This window comes from Fundulus heteroclitus, chromosome 1, assembly GCF_011125445.2.
Source record: "Fundulus heteroclitus isolate FHET01 chromosome 1, MU-UCD_Fhet_4.1, whole genome shotgun sequence".
NCBI classification, from domain to species: Eukaryota; Metazoa; Chordata; class Actinopteri; order Cyprinodontiformes; family Fundulidae; genus Fundulus; species Fundulus heteroclitus.
Window position 1 is genome coordinate 8,346,171 of NC_046361.1, and position 23,219 is coordinate 8,369,389.

The 23,219-nt window shown below is 42.7% G+C and overlaps 1 protein-coding gene across 3 annotated transcripts in view; it reads right to left on the bottom strand.

The window, feature by feature from the left end:
- prex1 (phosphatidylinositol-3,4,5-trisphosphate-dependent Rac exchange factor 1) overlaps window positions 1-23,219 on the bottom strand; it is a 99,966-nt gene that overhangs the window by 74,926 nt on the left and 1,821 nt on the right. For all 3 annotated transcript variants that reach the window (XM_036127003.1, XM_036126904.1, XM_036126948.1), the window contains exons 2-3: window positions 1,728-1,793; window positions 865-987 (exon numbers count right to left, since the gene is read on the bottom strand). In XM_036127003.1, the coding sequence (XP_035982896.1) occupies window positions 865-987; window positions 1,728-1,793 (189 nt within the window). The remainder of the gene's footprint in view (window positions 1-864; window positions 988-1,727; window positions 1,794-23,219) is intronic.

Below are 23,219 nucleotides of genomic sequence, written 5' to 3' on the forward strand. Positions count from 1 at the left end.
ACTTGGCCTTGCACCGTGACAGCTAGCGCACGTGTGCAGGTACATCTCAATGAGCTGATTCTGTGACAGAGACTAAATGCCATCCGTGCCACAAGCAGGTAACCGATAGATTGTTTCCGACTGTGAAACGACTTCACAACAAGAGCTGGAGAGTTTCACAAAACGGGCATTTAGGCTTAAGTTTCAAAAGCCAAACCCAACCTGCGATTCAGTTTGCTGCACCTAAGAAACTGAAACTTCCCTGCGTGTATGCCTGTGCTCCTGCAGCCGGGCAGGGAATACTGATACTGCCGTATTTTGTCCCTTAGTGAAAGTGAACTGAAGACAGATTATCAGAGAGGGACAGAAACGGAGGGAGAGAGGGAGGGAGGGAGAGAAAGAAGGAGCTTGAGATTGAGTGCTACCAGCAGAAACATTGTCCCCCTCGCTGAGTGACACACCATGTCTTCCTCCCCGGACACAGACCCTTCTTTGTTTGTTCCCGGGGGCCATGCGAGTTCATACAGAGGGGAGCCGCGAGGGTGGGGTAGCGTGTGTTAAAGTCGCAGAGCAGATAGGGATGGAGCGACAAAAGGAGAAGATGGAAGGGCAAAATGGTGAAGAATCTGGACCACGCCGTGTGAGGAATGTAAAGGTGGTGGTTTGTGGCACAGTGAGATTAAAAGTGTTCATAAAAGGACAAAGAGAAATAAACAGGTATTTTCACAGTAGGCCTTTTCCTTCATACGTGGTTACGGGTAGCCTAAGAAAATACTTTGTGTTTTGGTCTGTGTTTTTTGGAGGTGGTGATCATGTATGCAAGCTGTGTGCTTCTCAGTCCATGTGGCGCTCTTCTCTTATCTGTGCTTTTTCGGGTGCACTTACAAACTGGAGGAACACGTGGCCCAGCGAGTGGTTAGGATGGGGTTCGGGCTGCAGGCTGGCCTCCACGGCAGACAACACCTCTTTGTGCAGCTCCAGGATGTCCTCAATGTTTGAAAACAGGATCTATATGTAAAAAAAAAAAGGATGATGTGAAGGGAGAGGTTTCAAAGGAAGGAAGATGCAAGATGGAAAGGTGGGAAGAAGAGAGGGAAATGGGGTAAAACAAGAAAGAAAATGACCACAGTAAATGTGTCATCTAAGTATTTGTGTAGGAATTTCAATATATATTTTTAAGAGATGCAGCAATCAAGCTTTATCGAGCCAATACCAATGTACTTATTCTTGTTAGTTTCTGTGTGCTACGTGTGAATCTGAACGAATTGTGAGCCGGTGTCTCACCAAAATGTCATTATGGTGACAAAATGACAATAAAGACTCTTGATTCTTGAACCTACCAAATAATATTTAAACAGATTGAAATTTTCTTAAAGAACTATTACATATTGAAAATGTATTGCATGTTAGAAGTCAGAGTTTTGAAGCGGATAAGAAAATTCAGGAATTACAGTATGATCACAGTTTTTTTTCCTGTTCTTCTTTTCTTTTTTGAAACAAAATTTATAAAACGTGTGTGCAGCTGATTGATGCGTTTATTGCTGAAAAATAGTGACTTGTACTAGTTTGGATGTATATATTGAGTAGGGAAAAAATGATCTAATTTATCTGCATTAGACTTGCTGACCAACAATCACAGGCAATCAATGAAAGAAAAAGGTTGATTCGGATTTCTGGCCAATTGATTGATGCATCTCAAGTGTGTTTTTGTTCGTTTTGTGTGTTTTTAGCTGCATAGCAAGTCTTACCTTGACATGTTCAGGGGAAAGACACTGCTGGTCATCTGGAATTTGTTTGAATCTTTGCAAAAACGCCTGCGGAGGAAACACAAACAAGGAATTCAAAACTTGCTTTAATGTTTGGACATTTGCTTCAATGTTAATGAAGCAACTTGAGCGGCCTAGGAGGTGCCTGGTTCACTAAAAGCAAAACGAGCGACTTTGCGGTCAGGAAGTTGATGTATGTCAGCTATTTATTTCAGATGAAGGACGCACATCTTCTTTTTTGAGGAAATGGATACTGTACAAACAGATTCGCTCGAATGCCTTGCAGCAAGACACATGCATCCTCATTCATTAAATGGAAAGTTACGTTTTAAGGAAAATCGTATCACTGTTGTTTCACTGTCCCTTTGGAGCCAAGGGAATCTATTTAGCACCTATTTTACCCTAACAACTAAAGCTAGATCACCCATAGAGAAGCTGTTGCACCTGAGCATTCAGTCTTAAGACGTCAAACCAAATAACCGCTTAATTTTTTTGCAGTGGCTGTACACAGAGATTGGATTAAGCTTTGCCTGTGCAGGCTCATGTGTTGACGCCTGCCAATCAGATCCTTGAAACAGACAAAAAAAAAAAAAAAAAAAAAAGAGAGAATGGTAAAGAGATAGGAAGTGAATCTGCCAACTGTTTCTTTTTTTTTATTTCCTTTTTTCTGTCTCTATCACATAGTTTGACAGACTAAACCTCCCCTCAGACTGAAACAGCTCCACTGGTCTTAAAATAAAGAGGGACAGAGGAAAAAAGATCTCATGACCAACCCATGGACGCCTTTATCCCTGAACCCCCCCTTCATCTGGGAGGCTCCCTGCATTTTAGTGCCTCAAGGCTGAAAATCAATAGCCTGCCATGTATTTAAAGGGTGATGAAGAACCAAGAAGTGATGGTTTCAACGGTGAATCTACAAGGATATATATATATATATATATATATATATATATATATATATATATATATATATATATATATATATATATATATATATATATAGTCAAATTTCCTGTTTACACTGTAATCGTTTCACCCAAAAGAGCAAAGAAACATGGGGAAAGCAACATGTATCAACGCTTCAGTCAGCAGAACAAGGGGGAAAATAGCATATAGATAAAAAATAGAAATCATATTAATCATATTAATAATTATCAAAAGATTCAAAACTATATTTTAAGTGCAGCCCTGGCCATTTTATGCTATTTTTAGATAAAGAACAAATACTGAATTCCAACACAACCCTTTATTTATTTATTAGATATATTTGTTAGGGACAGACACACAATAACATAGACTGAAAACCGGCAGTCTCATGCCTGTATCATGATGCTTACAGCGTGGCTTAGAGACGGAGCGCTGCTGGATCTGCGGTTGGGAGGATGTAATGACTGTGGTAAAAACCTGCATGATAGGCTAGAATGCAAAAGGAAGGAAAACTAATCTTCCATTGAACTTTTTATCGATCCTATTTTTTCTATCGCACCACATGTCTATTGAGGATATATATTGTTATTAACTCATTGTCCGGCCCTACCTAAAGGCACTTTTTGCTTATTGCATATTATCCCTAATCAATACAATCTGTAGACATGAGACCAGTATGAGATTTTCTTGCTATGGTTAGTTGGAGCTACTGCTGTTAAAGTAATAAAAGATATTGATTATTACAGCTGACGTTATCAATAACATTGATTTTGATTCACAGAATTAGGTAAGTAGATTGAATAAACAAACACTGTCCAACTATAGAAGTAGTTTTCAGTTGCTGTTTGAACAGACTATTGTTCCTTATTTATTATTCTGTTCTAGTAACAATTGATGTGACGCCAACTGTAAGGTCGCTCCACCCATGTGGAAGTGTACCCTGCTGCTCTAACCCCTAACAACGAAGACATTGTAATGGCGCTGATAGTGAAGCTCACAGCGTTGACAGAGAGACATTATTGCCTTATCTACTAACATTAGGGCTAAGCAAACAGGGCGAAAAAATGTTCAATTGAGTTGTAAATCTGGTCAGTGAAGTTAGTTCAAGGTAGCCAGGGAGATAAAGCCCAAGTTCAAATACCCAACTTACACCCAACTTAAAATATATATATTAGTAACCTATAACGGTTACTGCAGTAGGTGTTTTCATGCTGCCATCGAGCTATCCATGGCAAGACTTTACAGTGAAGTTCTGTACTAGGAGTGCAAAGTTTACTTTACACTACCTAATTAAACACTGCGCAACATCGGAGTCCTGTTAACTGGTCATCACAAACAAAGACAACGACTGCAAGCAGAAATTGCAACACACATATACGCAAAGTATATAAAACACGGCAGAACCAGGGTCAAGCATTGCCCTTTAAATTAACCACTAAGCATAAAAAGGTAATTTGAGCAAAAATTTTATATTTGCTGGCAGTCATCTTTATTTCAGACGAACATGTGGTAGTTCCCCATCGATCACTGTTGTGTTCAGCTGCACGCCGTACATTTTTTCTAGACTCATTTTAGGTATTGGGAAATGGAAATAAACTGTATTCCACCCTCTAAACATTCGGGACAACCCGTATCTGAATTGCATCTTTCCTCACTGTCAACGTTTACTCCTTATTTCTGATGTCTTTTTAACACAATCCTCCTGACCATTCGTAATGCAAAATCCCATCAACTTAGTGGGAGGTAAAGGGCTTGCAGCTCTGGGACAAACTGTGACCTCTGATAGGTCAGCTGGTGACGAACCCTTGGTATGGACTGACAGGTGGCGTCATTTCAATTGCAGGCTGATATAAGCTGAGTGATTAGTCAGGCTATCTGCTCTGGTACCCAGCCTGCAGCTGGCATGTTGATCAGAGCTGTAGTAGTAATACTGTAGTTTAAAAATACTCGTCCTTTAGTGGATCTTATTCATGCACTAAAATATTTCTAAACAAACAAGTTGCTGTTTCTTATAAGTGAGGGAAGAGTATAAGTGCTGCCAGGTGACACGTTTTCTGTTTTATTTAAAACACATTAAATTATAGGAACACATGTTGGAAAACCTGTGGTTTTACAACTGTAATCTTTTTTTAAATCATGATCCATTTTGATACTATTGACCCATCCATGCTAGGCTGCACAAGTTTAGAGAAACATACAAATACAATACTATTGCTGAAAAGTGCGTTGACTAGATCAGTGATTAACGTACATTTTCCTAACTCATGTCTTTCTTTACCATTGCACCACAGGTCCGCCACTTTCTGTGAGCTTTAGCATCTCAGCCTCTAAACATAGATCAGGTGTGGCTATTTCAGCAGTGAAAGACCATCCGACTGGTCAGATAAATGAATATAATTGAAATATTGCATCCTTCTAAATATTGCAGTCATTTGTGATTGCAGTATTGAACACACTGACATTGTGATGATGATGATTCTGATTTATCATGCAGCTAGTATGTACTATTTGTCCGTGTGTTTTTATTTATTAATAATGTGAAACATTGTTGCTGAATGCGACAGTTGTTGTTTTGCGCTTTATTTACATTTGCCACAGCATCCAAACTGTTTCTGGAAGCACCTTTGTGTGTTACAGCCTTTTCCTCCCTGCATATTAATTCATTTATAAATAAATACAGACCTGACACCTGATACCACAGAGAGGAATATAATGCTTTCTTTTCAATGTTAGGTGTAAACAGCTATCCTTGCACAAATGAGCACATTTGAATGCAATCACAAAGCAATCCTTTACTTTTCCAGACTGCATAGGAACCCTTCAAATTACACAGAGGTGGACCCCATCTGCTGAGCAGTTCAATTCTGAATGCAAATGCTTGACTGGATTTTGTTTAGGGCTATCAGAGTAAAGGGAGCTGAATACCAACACATTCCACACAATTCATGTTTTCTGTTGGAAGTCAAGATGGAAAAATAGTCAGCATTTTACTTCCTCTTCACAATTATGCAGGACTTTGTATCGGTCTATCACATATAACCCCCCCCCCCCCCCCCAAAAAAAAAGACACTGATGTTTGTGGTGGTAAACAAGCGTGAAAAGGTTTAAGCAGTATCGCTTCTTTTTGCAAGATACCCTCTAAAGAGCCTGCTAACTTAACTTCCAGTAAGTCACAATTCATAATGAAAGACCAACTCTTGTAATCACACATTTGCTCTAAAGATAGAATCCTGCAAGCTAGACTTTCAGACATCAACTGTATAATTTCCTCTAAGTCTGAGCAGTCTAAGGACGGTTTGTTTCCAGTTTTCTTTACTAGCTTTTGCATGGGTCTTTCAGATATAAAAAGCAAAGGTCTTTAGCTGTGACCACTAATTAAGAGTGGTATTAAAGGGAAGCGGAGGTTGACATGTTCTTGACTGGGTTTGAGAGGGAGGTGATTGTGCTTGTGGCGTGCACTAATTAAATCTCCCATATGGCAACTTCCATCCACACTGGTGGAGTCGGTGGTGTGAGACACTCCTCTCTGAAAGACGAGAAGAGAAGAGGCAGGAATCAGGCTTTTCCTTGGTCGCCTTCAGTCAAAAGAGAACAGACAGAGAGTGGGGTGGGAGGAGAGGAGCGCAAGAGAGCCACAGGATGAGTAGAAAAAGGGTCAGACCGGATCGCGCAGTGAGGTTCAAGGTGAAGCATCTCTTGAGCCACAGCTACCGTTGAGGCACAATTCAAGCAAATGTGCCATGCAGATGTGGCGATCAGCGGGGAGGATGGTTGGAAAAAGTAACAAAAGCTTCCTTTATGTCCAGGTCTCACCGCGGCATGGCCAGGCTCACCCAGGGATGTGTTGTCTGTCTTCATTGTTCCGTCACAAAAGCACACAGGTTTGTTTGGAGAGAAAACTGGAGGCGTTTATTGCTCACCCCGGCACACTAAACTCAGAGAAGATGAAATTCACTGAGGGTTAAAATAAAAAAAACCAGCAGCGCACATCCAAGTTTACTGAAAAGTAGAAGTTCTGCTGTCTGAACTTCTTGATTTTGAAAATTGCCATGATAAACAACATTAAGCTGGCCTAAAATAAGCTATTTTGGGCATAATTGGAAAAGGCGTTGATGTCTGATGGACACCGCTTCGCCGTACCTAGAAAGCGAAGCATCACGATCTGTCAAACAGCAGTCAGGGCTCATTTTCATACTCATCTATTTTTGGGCATAATAACCGGCAGAGGGTCTAACTTCCTGCCAAGATAACAGCACAGTCGGTTATGTTTGCAGAAAAGAGGCAGGAACCTGATTTGTTTTGACTTGCTCTGCCGCCTAAATCCGCAGCTGGACATATGACAGGTTGTCAAAAATGGCTGACCACCGCGTAAATTTGACGCGATGTTTGTTAAGCCGACGTGATTGGCTTGGCAAATTGGCTCCGTGAGCGAAGAAATAGAGCTAAAACAAAGCCGATTTTTTTTTCTCCCGCTCCCACTAAAAGCAGATGACTTGAATTATGCATCACTTGAATGGAAACAAGGACTCCATGTTGCACACACACAGCGATATAAATCAAAATGCAATTATTAAACACTCATCTTTTCCAAAGCAGCTAAGCCAGTTGTTTTAGGAATAAGGACGATCATGAATAAGAACGACGCACCCACTGGGTGCTCTTTTACAGCTAATGATTTTTTAATCAACATGCTGAGAGGCAGCAGGATGCAGTTAGTGACCCGTGCTTACTTTCATATCTGCATCTCAAGTGACCTTTTCTAGCTCCTTCCTAACATCAGCAGCATGCCGTCATCAGTAAAGAAAGTGTGCCCTATCATTTGCCAGTAGAGAATCAGATAATCCTGAGTGGCTTTTCAATGAGCTCTATCTGTATGGCTCACATAAGTAAATGTGACTTTTCCCGGACTAAAATCTCAATCAGATGCAGGACAGGTGCTGTAATTAATTGAGATTGTAAGGATCAATGTGTGGAGATGTCACTAAATAAGCCAAAACAAACAGGCTGTGGCAAAAGTCAGACCTGATAATCATTAGTGGTAGAAAATTAGCTAAAATAAACTCCTGTTAACTGGGACTGGCCGATTTTCAGACTGATCGACCCTGACGGGGGTCTCAAAAACCCAAATCTCTTTCCAGTCAATGATCGCAGCATAACTAAATGCCAACAGGTCAGGCTCACAACGACACTCTTTGGTGTGAAAATCACTACTGAGTGAAGATCAATAAAAAAAAATAAAAAAAAAGTGTTTTCTGCTGTTCCTACAGGATCCCCCTGCAGAGTGTAAAAATTCAGCAGAGAACAGGAAGGTTCAAAGTTTTACAGCAAAATTGTTTTCTTTTTTCCCTTTTGAGTCTCCAATCACTCTCTATTACGGAGCATTCGGAATTGGGAAATGCTCACTTAATTTAAGGTCTTCATTCTCCAGGAAATACACAGATACTGGTGTTTGCTGTTTAAACTGCTAACCATGCTAATCACTAATATAAGATAGTATAGGACCAGTAGGGATATTGTCTTTATTTTAAAATAATACAATACAATTTTAAGACAAATGCTTTCTCTCACACACAGTGTGACATCGTCTCTGCTGGGAACGTGCAAAGTACATGAACGACATTGGTAGGCAGGCAAAACCAATGTAAATGCCGTTACGTCTTAGAACTAAACAATTGGAATCAGCTAGCCCTGGTACTGGGAGGTCAAAGCTTTACAAAGCCAGACTGGAAACCAGCTACAACATTCTGAGTCTAGATGTTCATAAAAAAAGAGTTGGTTAGCTTATCTTTTCTCCAGCCAATAAAACCCGATAACTCCAACCTTTAAAGACATTATCTAAATTTAATTCACACCACAAATCAGTTCATCTAAATACAACCAAACTACTACTTATTCCAGAGTAGTAATGTGGTTGAAATCTCTCAAAAGGACAAATTGCAGTTCTCCAAAACATTTCTGAGCTCAGAGAGGGAAAATAATTAGAATCCATTTTTATAGCAACAAAGGCTGAAGCTGACAAAGTTCACTTTCATTTAGTGACGTTTTCACCCTATTCCCTTGTGCAGAAAACATTCCACAATGTCTAAACCTGTGAATGAAACTGAGCATTATGATATCCAAAAAGTTTTGTAATTCGACAGTGTGACTGAAATGCTGTACCGTCTACGCAGTCTTTAACAGTGGCAGACTCTTCACTTACACACCTCTGAAAGCCTCAGTCTCAGCCTCAGGTTTTGTTTTTTATAATACCTAATCTTGTTACTACTTGCCTGCTTATTTATACAATTATTTTTCATAATGGGTCTGTTTTTAAGCTTTACACACCAGTTTTTTTATTTGTTATCCTGTCCCAAATCTGACTTTAAACTTAAAAGATCTGTAAAAACATCATTTTAATTAGGTTTAATGTGAAACATTATTGCTGAATGCGACAGTTGTTGCTTTGCGCTTTATTTACATTTGCCACAGCATCCAAACGGTTTTGTAGAGGCACCTTTGTGCGTTACAGCCTTTCCCTGCCTGCAGCTCATGTTGCATGTCTAAGGTGCCTTGTTACCGAAAGCTAAAAATAGCTAAGACATCAATCAGTGCGATAATAATAGTTGGTCAGATGGGACACAAATTCATTTTTTGATACCCTAGGATTCACACTAATGAGTCAGGCAGGCTTAGACGGGGCTCAGCTGCAGCATGGAGCAAAACAAAGATATTGCCCATGATGGTCTCTCTTGCCAGGAAGGGTGACGGGGGTGCTCATGATGCAATCCCACCGGAGACGAGTAACACAGCCATGACGCTCCTTATTAGACCACAAAGCAGCTGCCATGCACAATACAAATTCACAAAATACACCAAGGACTGTCATTGTGGTGTACCCAGGGAAGTACAGCATCCTCTGCAGCGGAAGCAAGCACTTGAAACTTTCAGCGAACACATTGCCCGTTCAGATTTACATGCTCGAAAACCCCTCAGCGATCTTTCCATTAGTATATGACACGAACCATGTGTAAACACAGCCAGTTCACTTCATTCTGCCAATAATGGGCTAAACAGACACTTGCTGTCAGATGCACCGACCATCCACCAGGTTCTTCCTGGTGCTCAGTAACCATTCACCATTACAGTCTTCTTAACAGCACTAATAAAGCCATACACTTAAAAGCCAATTATGACAAAGATATCCATGGTGAGGTCATTAAATGCTCCCAGCAATAAGCAGATATCAGCAGAATGTATACCCTGAGAGAAACACAGCAATAAAAACAGCAGCACTTCCTTCACAGTGCCCTGCTTAGGTATTCACACACCTCAAACCTTTTAAAATGAAAAACTTCCATATGTTTTTCAGAGGTTTTCTTAAAAAAGCTCAGAAATGCATAAGATTTACATTTTTATTAAAAAAAATGAACAAAGACAGGTTCGGGCTTAAATGCCAAACACCAACTGTGTGCAGAAAACTAACACTACATAATCCTAAGCGCACCATCCACAGGGTTAACATGACAGTGGCTGCATGATGCTATGGGGAAGCTTTTCCCTATAGCATGAGCTGAATACAGGAAAGTCCTGGAAGAAAAACCTGTGATAGACATTCCAGCAGGATTATATCTGGAAGCGTACGGCCTGAGCTACAATGTTCACAACAAAAGGAGCTCCATCAGTAAGAATGGCCTGAAGTCCAGACCCAACTCCAATTAAGAACCTGTAGCAACATTTGCCGTTCCCAAATGCTCTACATTTAATCTGACAGCCTGAGCTACTTGAAAAAGAGGAGCGGGGAAAGTTTTCAACCTCTAGACGGTTGAGGGTAAAGACCCCCCAAGAGACTTCCTGTTGTTATAGCACCAAAACATGGTTCAACAGACTGTTGACTGAAGGGTGATGAACACAAATGCATGCCACACTTTTCAGATTTTATTAAACAATACATCCTTATTCCATGGTTGTAAAATAGGGGAAAACTTTAAAAACACATGAATACTTTTGTAAAGTAGTGCATATTTTTCCTGAAACAAAAACATGCAGCTTAAATGATCTTACATCATAGCAAGGGGGCAGTTCCAATCAACACCAAGTTCCCAGAAGCAACCCTGTAGGCTTTGTATAGCACATACAGTTTTTGTGACAATTTTTACTACCCCACACCCCTTCCTCTGGCCTTTAAAAAAAGAAACCTATTGTACCAGGGTGTTTTCACACTTTACTGACAAATAGGTTGTTCCTGAACCCAAGTCGAGCAGTAAGTTAACAGAGAAGAAGACATTCAGCCAACAGGTCAGGTGCAGCTCAGAAAAGGCTGGAATAAAAGTCACCCTCAGGTCCACAGGAAACGGGAACGGCAGTGATGGGCCAGCTCACGGCAGATGAACTCTGCAGCACGAGGACCCGACAAATACCAAAGTGCAGCACATTTGTGTGGTTCACTTTTGCAGAATTGAGGTAATCTGCATCTGCTTCTGCATTTTATGGTCTGCCATTAATGACCTCTTTAAACGCAGCAGACTGAAATGCTTTATCTGCGCTGGCGAGGGATGCGTTTCCAACAGTTGCACAATACACTGACACGCTCGCCATAATGATGTGAAATCTGAGAGTGGATCCACTTGCTGCAAACTCACGTGAGCTGAATGGGCTAAGGTTGGGGAATCTTAGGATTCTGTAATGATTGCACCAATTTATGAGCAAGAATAGCTGAAAACATTTTTTTTTAAGTAAAAAAAAAAGAATTATGCAAGAGAGAAAGTCTGTGCGCTTGCCTCCGTTCGTGTGCCATTCAAACAGGAAGTGGAAACGGTGCAATCACAGAAAGAAAAAAAAAAAAAAAAAGCTGCCAAAAAAATGAACACAAGCTAAATCAAAGACATGAACGTCGGTTCTTTTTTTTTTTTTTTTTTTTTCTTTTTTTCTCTTCAGGTGACAGGCAGCGGTTTGACTTGGCAGTGGAAAAGACAGAAACAGAAGGCAGAACGAAGCACTGCCTCTCAACACAAAAGAACCAGATACCATTTGTGGACAGGATGTGTGGCTTTCTTTCTGAAAAGGAAGTACATGACACACTTGGCTGGCCTCTAACACACCGCCTTTAAAGTCGAGTCTGAACGCGGCGATGCAGTGTTACAACAAAGTGCTGCTTGAGGAATAAACCACACTGTACCACTGCATTTAACTCTGTGGGCGAGTGAGGACAAATTGACCGGCTAGTTGCAAACTTCAATAATCAATTGTGTTGTTTTTTTTAATCAGTGAAGGCACCGTGCCTAGGTGCTACCAGGTCGGCCTGGCCACGGCACCCTTTGGAGTGAAAGCTCCTACTGAGGGAAGACTCAAAGTTAGCTCATGTTTTAAGAAATAAGGTCAGAGGAAGCGTGAGGGTTGTGCGTTCAGCTGCTACAACAGAGGGCTAGACCTCAGGACATTTTGTACAATGGCAGCTTGGGTTGTTTCATACTCTACTTCTTCCTGGTACAAATAGAAGTGGTCTCCCGCAGGACGTCAATCCGTACCCCCCCCCCCCCCATGGGGACATGTTGTCAAACAGGCAAAGAAGACAAACGAGCCAGCGGCAGCTCCGGCAGACACCAGAAAGGCTGAACGGTGTTTTGTTTTTGTTTTTTCTTTTGAGCTTCCAACTCCTGCTACATCCTCATGGAACATGCTGGATTTGGAAATGTTGCCAGCCTTTTAGAAATATCAGAGTGAAGGTACGGTTGTGCATGGAGACGCACAGTTACAAATGCTTACCAAGCTAATCGCTCATCTAAGATGCCGAGGACCTTCTAAACTGTTAACTCCATAGTCATGATGTCTTTGTTTTGTTGCAAGTAAAACTGTTTGTATAATGAATACGCTCAATCACACACCCAGTGTGACATCACCTCTGCCCCTGAAATAATCCATTACTGACGGCTAACAGCGAGAAGGTGAGAAAAACTGATCATTTTAGTTCTTAAAAAGGTAAGTAAAACTGGTCTAAGCAGGTAGCGCCACAACTCTCTGATTCGGTGCATCTTAGGGCTGAACAATTAATCGCATTTTCAATATAATCGCAATTTTAAAAAAAGACAATTTCCAAATCGCAGAGGTCTGCAATTTTTGGTTATGTAACAATTAGTGAATTAGACACATCTATTAGGTGTTGGTGAAATGTTTGAAGTGGGTTTGCCTCCACATGAAGGAAAGACAGTTGCAGCAGTGAGATAATCTAATTTCATTACTTGTTTTAGAGTTTATATAATCATACATAGCATTAAGTTCTGGTCAATCAGTTTAATACATTGACTGGTTACACTCTATGTCCAACAAGGATTGATGTCCAAATCAATTAAAAGCTGTTCTCTTGAATAATATTCTGATTAATAGAAACATTAAAAGTTCTTGTTTTAAATAGTCCTTCTTTACAAATATCATTTTTTAGAGAACATTTTTGTTTCTTGTGGTTAATGCAGAGAAAAGTCAAAATTGTAATTTTGGTTGAAATATATTGTAGGCAGAACGCAATCATTACTGCTCCGAGTTTAGATGCTGTGGGTCTTTTAGCAACTAATCCACATGGCGAGGAAACAAATTTATTTGTTGTTTGTATATATTTTAAAACACATGATAAATTAAACTGGGGGAAAAAAAAACACATTAAATCGCAATATTAAGAAGAAAAAGAAAAAAATCGCAATTAGATTATTTTGCAAAATCGTTCAGCCCTTGTGCATCTCTAGCATTTATACTTCGTTTGACAACGGCACTCAAGTCATATGTGACCTCAGGCTTTATTTCATTAGAGCAACAGTCAAAAGTGTTAATGTGGGTGGGGGGGATTTGCTAAATGCTGAGTTTTATCAATACAAACGGAAGCTAGACAATGAAGTGTGAAGATGCAGATGGGCCATATGTTGGTGTGGGCTTACTGTTCGCTTCACCGGACAGAGGAAAAGGGAAGGCCTGCTGGCTTCCTGTCTGCTTTGTCTGCCTCTTCACTGAGAGTCTACCTGCAGCCAGACCAGAGCCTTTACTTCGGTTTACAAGCCCAGACACAAAGAGATAGATGTCATCCTAAAGGGGTAATTCGTTTCTCAAAAAAAGCTGTCAAAGTCTAAAACTTAACCACTGCATGGATTTCATAATTCAAGAAAACACCACACTGTTTTAATTATGAAAAAAAACCTGAAACCAACAGGGAAATAACTAGAGAGAAGTGAGGGAAAAGTCAGAGTTGTCAAACTGGGTCAAGCTGCAACATGGGAGCATCCCTCTGACATGTATGGAGTTCATGTTGTGGACATTTTATTTTTACAGAACCTGCAGAGGCTTTTCATTAAGGGTCAGGTCTGAGTCATTCATTTGAAGACGAACAACCAGTGAACGTCTGAAACTAACTCCACTGTGGTGCTGATCACACGAGACCCCAGTTGTCTTTGGGGATATTTACCTGTGATGCAATGGGCACTCTGCCACTGAAAGGTGTGCTACACACACACACACACACACAGAGGAAAAGAGGGGGTCACAACTATTCTCACAGTTTTAAACATTACTGAGGCACAGTATAAGTATTTTTTAGAAGAAAACCGTGTCCACAACGCCAAAGGTCACAGAGAGGGCTGGAAGCACAGGTAAGACAGGAATCTGTGGATTTATAGCAACTGACTGTCATTACAATATTCCTCAATAATACTGCCATCACAGGAGTGTCTGAAATCATAACCTCCTAATTTGAGACCCTTCAAAACAATCAGCCAATGATTCTTTTCTCTGTTTTTTTTTTTTTTAAACCAACTCCTCTTTTGCTTGGAAGCCTCAACGCAAAAACATCCATTTATATCTGAAGGACCAATGAATCCCGGGAAACTTACGAGGAGGGTTTCGCTCATAATTGGACATATGATGCCGCATTACCCGCCGCACATTAATGCTTTACGATCCGAACAACAAAGCCGATCGTTTTCTCCTGCCCCATTTATCCGGTTCTGGCAGGTTTCGCTGCGATGAGAGTAAAGACAGCGGCAAGAGGAGCAAACCTTGCCCATGTTTCCACTCCTTTTACCCCAGGCCACATCAGCATTCAGCAACAAAGCTCGGCCATCTCACTCGATTCCCATACCTCACAAGAGACCCTGTATATCAAGAGCAAGCTCTAACACTTGTCAGGGGGGTTTTTCCAGCGGGCCCTGGGAGCCCCTTTTCAATTTGTTGCGGTTCCCACACCTTCTGTAACAACCCTCCGACCGAATCCCGGATCCACGGATCCAGGACCTTTCTATGCAAGTTCTCAGGTCACCAGCCTCAAACCCCTCTACCCTTCCCTCAAGCAAAGAAAACAACAACAAGCTAAGAACAATGACCCATTAAGCATCTCTCTTTTTAAAGGAGGAGGATTGGGGTAACCGGCCACAGAGGGAGAGACGGGGCAGTTCTGGAGAGGCAGTGGGGCCATTTTGGGGCCGACATGGCATGAAATTGAATAAATAAATGAAGAAATCCCCTCTTTGTAGCCAGAGACTGGCGGAGCTAGAGAAAGGCCCGTGGCGTTGCCACAATGAGGGACCCCAGCGCACCATAGCAGACTTCTCTTTCTCCCAGAAGCTGTAATTCACATCGCTCCTCAATCCTCCCAAAAAAAAAAAAAAAAGCACTCCCACCACTCCTCCTTCACCCACCAGCCAGTCTCTAGCTGTCTTCCAAGAGAAACTCTTTTTGGCAGACCCAATCACCAAAACACAAAGTCGCCTTTGAGCCCGGTCCAGTTTTTTTTCTTTTTTTCCCTCCCTTCTTTCTTTTTTTGCTCCTCATCTCACTCACTTCCGCTTTGAAGGACTTTAAACTTCAAGGCTCTTTGAGCAGCTCACATGGGCGGAAGCTAAACACTACGGGGGTACGACACCTCAGAAGGACCGACAGGCAGCGCCGAAGGAGGGCTTTCCTGTCTGAGACCGCCTCCTCGCCATGCCCACATCAGCACCATGTGACGCGCGCATTCTCAATTGTGCCAAATCTTCACTGAAACCTTACTGTCACAATTGTCCAGGGGTTATCTGCGGCGGTTTCACTACAAACCGAGAGGCAATTGAAGTTTCTACAACTGTCGGCTTTGCTTTCCAACTTGGCACTGATGCATGCAAGAGTGGAGAGGCTCTTACAAATATGCTGATGACTTTATTTAAATCTATACTGCCTCAAGTTGCTCATCTTTTTTGTTAGATTTTTTTTTTTTTTTTTTTTTGCAAAATGACCCAATCAGATGTATATTCTGGAAAAATAATCATAATAATAAAGTCATTAGGACTTCTATTTGCCTTCAACCGTAATTGACATATTGTTTCAGTGGGGGAGGTTTGGCGCACGGTCTGCCTTAGTCTCTTTTTAAACGTGGCTTCCTGTTGACAGGTGACATGTGTTGATCTGCAGATAACATCATGGGCCAGATTGCAGAGGCCATCTGGAGGTTTTGGACGCTCGTTTTCTGTTGCAGACGAGACCTAAGAATGACAGACTGAATCGCAGCGTGGGGAATATGGGGCTGTGGGAGCCGTCGGAAACCCCCCCCCCCGTGCCTACAAAACACACCCAGAGGGACAAATAGATGTAGAATTGATCGTGCTTTTAAAAAGGTTAGCGTCAATACGCGGCGGCAGAAAACAAGCCACACCTGGCATTCAGACGGGCCAGACGTAAACAGTCTGCACCTCGGTGGAGATGAGGCTGTGGCAAAGACGCAAATTACTGCCCAAGACTACATGATGATGGTCATTTGGGGAAACATGTAGGAAGATATTACAGATCATACACTGATCAGTTGGGGACAGAAGGCCGCAGGTTAAAACAGTTTTGGTCGGGGGGTGGGGGTGGGGGGGGGGCGAAGGGTTTTTATAGCCCTGAAACAGTGAGGCAGCTGACCCAAATACTATGTGAGCTTCTCATTTTGGCAGCCATTGCTGAAAACAAGACTGCTTTTAGTTTCCACTGAAATGTTTCTGGTATTGTTTTATATTCCGCCTCCTCTGGTGCAGAACACAACGCGCAAGGGACAGAGGAGCTTCAGGACCGTAATGAATCGCATGCAGCTATTTGACAGAAGGCACCAAAGTGCTGCTTAGGGGAAAAAAAGAAATAAACATAGGAATATTCGTTATTTATCCAGTCCTTGTGAGACCAGTAACAAACATTAAATTGTATCACGTGAAAACGTCAAATGTGTTCCTGTTGTTATGGTGCCAAAAGCAAGCTCCAGAAAACAGCAGCTATCAGGAACAACGGCATCATTAATGTTAAAACTTACACTAATCAAACTGTGATTAACTGTTTTTAACTCCACACACCAGTATCTAATGTTTAGAGTTGCTTTAAAGAGATTTCTTTTTTACTGTGTTTTCAGTTCTGAAATTAAAAATGTACATTTTAAAATAATTAAAAAAAACGTTATTCCAGCCTCATAATGACTTAACGAGATAACGCTGCTACTCCTTCAAACGACGTGGTCAAACTAAAAGAAGTGAGGGTGACTGACTGGGCCAGTAACATGAATATGCTTTGACTGTAGCTCTGGCCGCATGTTGAAAGTTTTCACCCCGTTGAAAGGTGAAGCTCAGCCCCAGGTTTAAGTCTTTTTCACCTCCCTCCATCATCCCATGCACTCTGATCAGCTTTCATGTTGCAGCTTGATGAGAACCACTCTCAGACCGTGATGCTGGCTGCACCATGTTTCACAGTGAAAAAAGCAGTGTCCATGTACGTCAAAAGGCACAGCTAGGTCTCGTCTGAGCAGTGCTTCACGTCGTTGCTTTGTCTCCAACGTGACTTGTGGCAAACTGCAAGCAGGACGTCCTGTGGCTTCCTCCCTCACCACCTCTCTACAAAAGGGCAATGTTTGTGGAGGTTCCAGACGAACGCAACAGATCTTTTAGGGGCGTCAGGAGAAAGGAGAATGCTGTCAATTTCTGATTTTTTATTTCTGCTCCGCAGTTATGCCCGGCTTTCTGATAGTCTATCACATAAAATCCTATCGAAAGCCATGGAAATGTGAGGCTGTACGGCTCACTGACCAAGTAGATTTTTCAATTTAGACCAGGCTGATCGTCAAGACTGCTGAAAAACACTTTTCTACACATCTTCACTGTCTGTGTCCCAAACATTGCTTCTGAGAAGGTTTTTTCAGTCTTGATATTATATAATCCAATATGTTATATAGAGAGATAGTGATTTTCCTGCTTCTTGTAGCACCGGCGGTTTCATTATGAGCAAAGGACCGACACTTTCACCAAGGGCAGCTTATCTGAAAGTGAGTTTCTATTGTACCAACTTACAACTGAGGAGTGATGGGGGGGGGTTGACTGTGTTTCCCCTCTTTTTCTGTTTTGACATCATGCCTTTGGACCCAACAGTGGCTCAGACTTGTTAACTTGAATTCTTTAAATTCCTACTGCAGTCTCGTGCCTTAAAGAAATGGCTTACCAACACACATGACTATAAAAAGCACGGCGAGATTAAGCTGGAAACCGGCACAGAAGAAGCAGAGAGTTGGAAGCCCTACTAAAATGAAGACCTCCACAAAGCCCCCCCCCCCGTAGATAGGCACAGTAGCTGGTAACGCTGCTGTTCTAACTCCACAGGTCACCCTTCCTGCGTGGCTCAGTGTTTATTTGACTGCCGCCCAGCTGCAGCGAGCTGAAACCACCAGCGTCGCAGCAAAGATGGGAGTTAAAATCTTAAGCTATTTATACTCTCTGGCCAAGAGAAGTTTGATGTTGGTCTTTCCCACAGAGCGGGGAGGGCAGGAGTGGGGAAACAGTAAGGGGATTTAAAAAAAAAAAAAAAAAAAAAAAAAAGAGGAAATAGGAAAGAGGTAGACACATGCTTCAGCTTTAGGAGGAAGCTCGGAGCTGGGCTTCCTGTGAAGTGCCTTCCTCTGCATGGGCTGGGTGTCTGGTGTTGGGTGTGCAGAACCTGCGCACGCGTCATCCTGTTTGCCTGGCCGCCGCTGTCTAAACAACAGCAACGGGTGCGTGGAGACGACGTCAATAGGCAAACACGGCGAAGACATTTCAGCACATCCGCAGCCGCTGGACAAGAACGGGGATGAGATGCCACGGCGTGACAACCCACATGACAGCTTAACACTTCCGTGATTTTGCTAATTGCATTTAAAAAAAAAAAAAAAAGGTATGTAATAATCTGTGTTTGCAATCAAACAGCTGCTAAAGTCATTTTAACGTGGATGTTTATAGAACGTTATCAATAAAGTTCCTTATAGGTCGAGCAAAATTACAGGACGTTTGCATCATGGTGGTTCTCAAGCAAATACACCTTCTGGCCATTCTGTGACGGGCGGGGCTCACGCAGAATTTTTCATGCTTGAAAATAAAAATAAACATTGATGTCTTTCAGACAGCTGACCTGCAGTGTGCAGGAACAGATTGGGAAGGGGCAGCGCTGTACTACTCTATGCTCTTTGTAGCCAGAGTGGGAAATTAAAAATCTAGCCACTCAGCCAAGCCCTCTCATTAAAAAGCACCTTAAGTTGTAGGAATGGTTTCAGGGTAAAAATTCAAACTGCACCTCTCTATACCTCGATACCAGCAACCGGCCCATGGCTAGCGCTCACGCAATCCTGTTCCATTCACACTGATGTGTGAACTCGACAGTGCCGCGCACTAATCTCTGCTGTGTGTGGCCCCAAAGCAGAGGTCACAGTTGGCAGGATTTCCAGATGTTTCCCATTATCCTGCAGCACCTTCCTGGCCACTCAAATCCTTTTCCGTCTCTCAAACCGCAGCGTTAACACGGAGAGACTGATTTATTGGCCGGACGGTTCCCCGCCGCTGTTTTTACAGGACGAGATTCGACGAAACAGGGGTCACTGTGGTCAAAAAAAAAAAAAAAAGAGAGCGAGAGAGTCATAGCGCCCAGCCATCATATTTTCTTTATGGTTTTAAAGGAAAACCCCTGAAGTCCAGCAGGTATGACGCTAGCGACCGTATTCGTGTCGGGCGGCCTAAATTCTGGTGGATCCTGACAGGGGAAAATCCAGTCGGCTGGACGGCATCAACAAAGCCAAACAGAGAAAATCCCCACAAATCTGTGGCACTAAGAAGTGATCCGTTCAGCCACCAACAGGGCGGGGGGAGGGAGGGGGGGGGTGGGATGTGTCACAGAGAGCAGTTATCAGCAGAAAGTTGGTGATGATGAAAAGAGATCCGCTTGTTTACATTAGACATCCTCCACCCCGCTCAGAAAGTTAGTGGATTTTGAGATGTGCAACACAGTCCCTGTTCACGCCATCCTTCCATGCCTTCCTCTCTCCTCTCTCCTCTCTCCTCTCTCTTCTCTCCATCCCCGCATGCTCCCATTAGAGTGGCGGATGAGCTTGTTGGAGCTGGTAATTGCCAGGGGATGAGAGACGTGCAGAACAGCTGAGAGACCAAAGCTGGATAACCATCCCTTCCGTGCCTCGGCGCTACTCACCAACGTACACTCAGGTTTTAAACAGCTTTGGTTTAACAAAAAAAACAAAAAAAAAAGTTTCCCCCCCTCCTGTGGTTACTAAGGTTTAAAGTTGTGCTAATACGGTGCCAGAGAAACCTCCTGAGTTTCCCGTCCTTACAGACCATAAAGTACAGACACACAGCCCCTTCCATACCCATTGCTGTGCACTGCCAGTCAGTTTGCTGAAAGACAGCATTGGTTGTTTTTTTCTCATACTTTGGGGGGAAAAAAAGTGTGTAGTTGTTGTTTTTTTTTTGTTTGTTTCTTTATTATTATTCATGTTAAACATGGATATTTATGGTATAGAAACTAAAAGAGTCCCACCTTGCAACCTTATTGAGCTAATTATGGCCTAAAGCTGTTGCAAGCTGTTTTAATTAAAAGCAATTAAGTCATTGTTGTTCTAAATTTTTGTTACGATATAATGAGACTGTGAAACCACGGCATTTACTTATGGTTTACTTAAGGTTATGGTACTGCGAGAATCCCGTGCTGGCCTGTTAATAATCTGTCGTTCTAACAAAACAGTAGCGATGTGCAGGAGGTTGAGGTCTACAAGACTGGCAAAGAGCTCAAATACAGAGGAAAACAAAGAGTCTGTGTTTAACTACTGTTTAATCTGCAACAGGGACATGCTCAAAATCCCTCAACAATAAAGAAATAAAAGCTAAATGTCATTAGAGAAAAATCTGCTTGCCGTGTAGTTTTCTAAGGGGTTGCACCTGGGATTTCCAGTAAAAAGGTTCTAAGCTAAAAGGCAATGCCTTTATCAGATTTCTCCAACGTGGAGGCGGGTAGCTAAAAGCCGTCAGTCACACCATCGCAGCCTTGGTTCCACATGATCAGATTTTACAGACTTCACCCACATTCAGCATGAAGGACGGGGCTGTGGCCTCAGCCGCCTTGGAAGCCCGGAGCAAAAAAGCTCACACTTGCAGGCGTCATTTCCACTCCTGCTTCCTTGTGCGATTAAAACAAACAAAACAAAACAAAAAAACGAGGCATTCTCTAACTTGACGATCAAGAAGAATCAGCAAAACACGACTAACGGTCACAGACGACGTGTGCTTCTTTGACCGACTTGTCTTCATCCCCCATCGCTGCTTCAGCCTCCTGAATCCTGGGTGACTCCTGGTCCGTGCTTTATCTTTACTGGAACCATATGCCGCGAGCTCTCACAGCTAGAATCCCCCTTATCAACACCCCAGCGAGCTGAATGGTGACAAAGCCTTGGCTCCTACTGAGGGGAAAGGAGCAGGATTGGCCCGACCATGGACAGAAACATGAAAGCTGGTGGAGCAGGAGGCTGGAGGTGGTGGTGGTGGTGGTGGGGGGGGGGGGGGTCTATGTAAAGGATTGACAGAGGTGCTGGGAGGGAATGATGGCTGTTTTTCTTACAACTTATCCTGTAGTACACACAAGGGAGCGGCGGGAAACCAGTTTGAGGTGACTCTGGCTTTCTGAGGCGGTGCACTGTGGTCACGAGGCGGTGGACGCGGCGAGCAAGTCAGGTAGGCTCCGCGTCGTTTTAAAAAGAAAAATCCTGCGTTGGATTAAGGGGTCCTGAAGTGTGGCAGGAGCAGATGCCCCGCACCATTACGTCACCACCACCACCAGCAGCAGCGGCCTGAAGCACCGATAGGATGGAGCGCAGCAGTTTTTCACGCCAAATTCTGAGCCTAGCATCTGAACGCTAGTCAGAGCAATACTACTAGTAAATAAAGAGTCGTTTAGTCGAAACCTTTGCTGTAGAGTCTCTGTCAAAATAACATGTTATGAATTAGGGCGGGACCATATATATATAAAAAAAAAAGCATATCGATAAAATAGAAATCATCGATATCGATAATTATCAACTAATTCAAAACATATATTTTAAAGTGCAGCCCTGGCCATTTTTATGCTGTTCCTTAGCGACCTATGTTTAGATAAAGAACACACCAAATCCAAACGCAGCCCTTTATTCGAGCAACTTTTTACCCAAATTACAAGTTTTTAAAAAGAAAAAAGAACGCCTGCTCTCTGAACATTATGAAGGGGGCGGAGCTTGGTGCGGGAGCGTTCCAGGGTCTTATTGTGATTGGTTGGGAGGACTTAATGACTGTAGTATTAACCTAAATGATGGGCTAGAATGCATATAGAAGGAGAACTGTTCTATTTAACTTTTTATTGACCCTTCTTTCTATCAAATTGATATATATTGTTATTGAATTATCGTCCAGCCCTATTATGAATTATATTATAAATGATCACAATATTACAGTAATTTAGCAGCAATTTGAATAGCAGTGGCTTTTCGGCTCTGGACTTGTGTTTTCCTTTTTTTGTGTAAGCGCTGTGATACGGTGAACCTGTGGTATTTTTGCTTGAGAATCCCATCCTCGCCGATGCCGCCGGCGGGTAATAAAACATCCTTTCCATGGGGCACTGTCCCCTGGTTACGGATTACTAACTGGATATTTGAAATCGAAACACGACAGTTCACAAGGCGGCACAGAAAAGACTCAACCGGTAGCTCTGCCAGCTTTCAGGTGTCTAGGGGCTAAGAGGTGGGATCTAGGTCACAGCCCCGGCTCTTCGCTGCCCGGTCCGTCTCCCAACTGCTGCGAAGTCATCGCGTCCTGTTTTGTTTCGCCAAGAAAACATGCGACTGATTGCCCAAAGTGCATCCATGCAATAAATTTCATCTCATGGTTAGGCTCCCCCCCCCCCCCCAATCACGCATCTCCTGATTGACGAAACTCTCAAACAAAACTTTAAGGAAGTCCTTAACATGCGACGGCACAGAGGGAAGAGGGAACCGACGCCGAGCTTGACAGACATCTGCCAGCTGTTGAGAACAGCAAAAAGAAAGGAATCACAGGAATCATCAGAATGCTAATAAATAAGTCTCTTATCCCGGTTAAAAACGATAACAACTAGCCTCTGCCTTCCAGGCAGCCCGGTGCCAAAGAAGAGGGACTGAATAGCCTTTTTCTGCTTCAGGCTGAGGCTCTGCATGTGAGCCTGACCTCTGACTTCTTTGTGCAGGGGGGTGGGCTAATAAAAGAGGGGAATTTCCCCTCAGCAATTAGC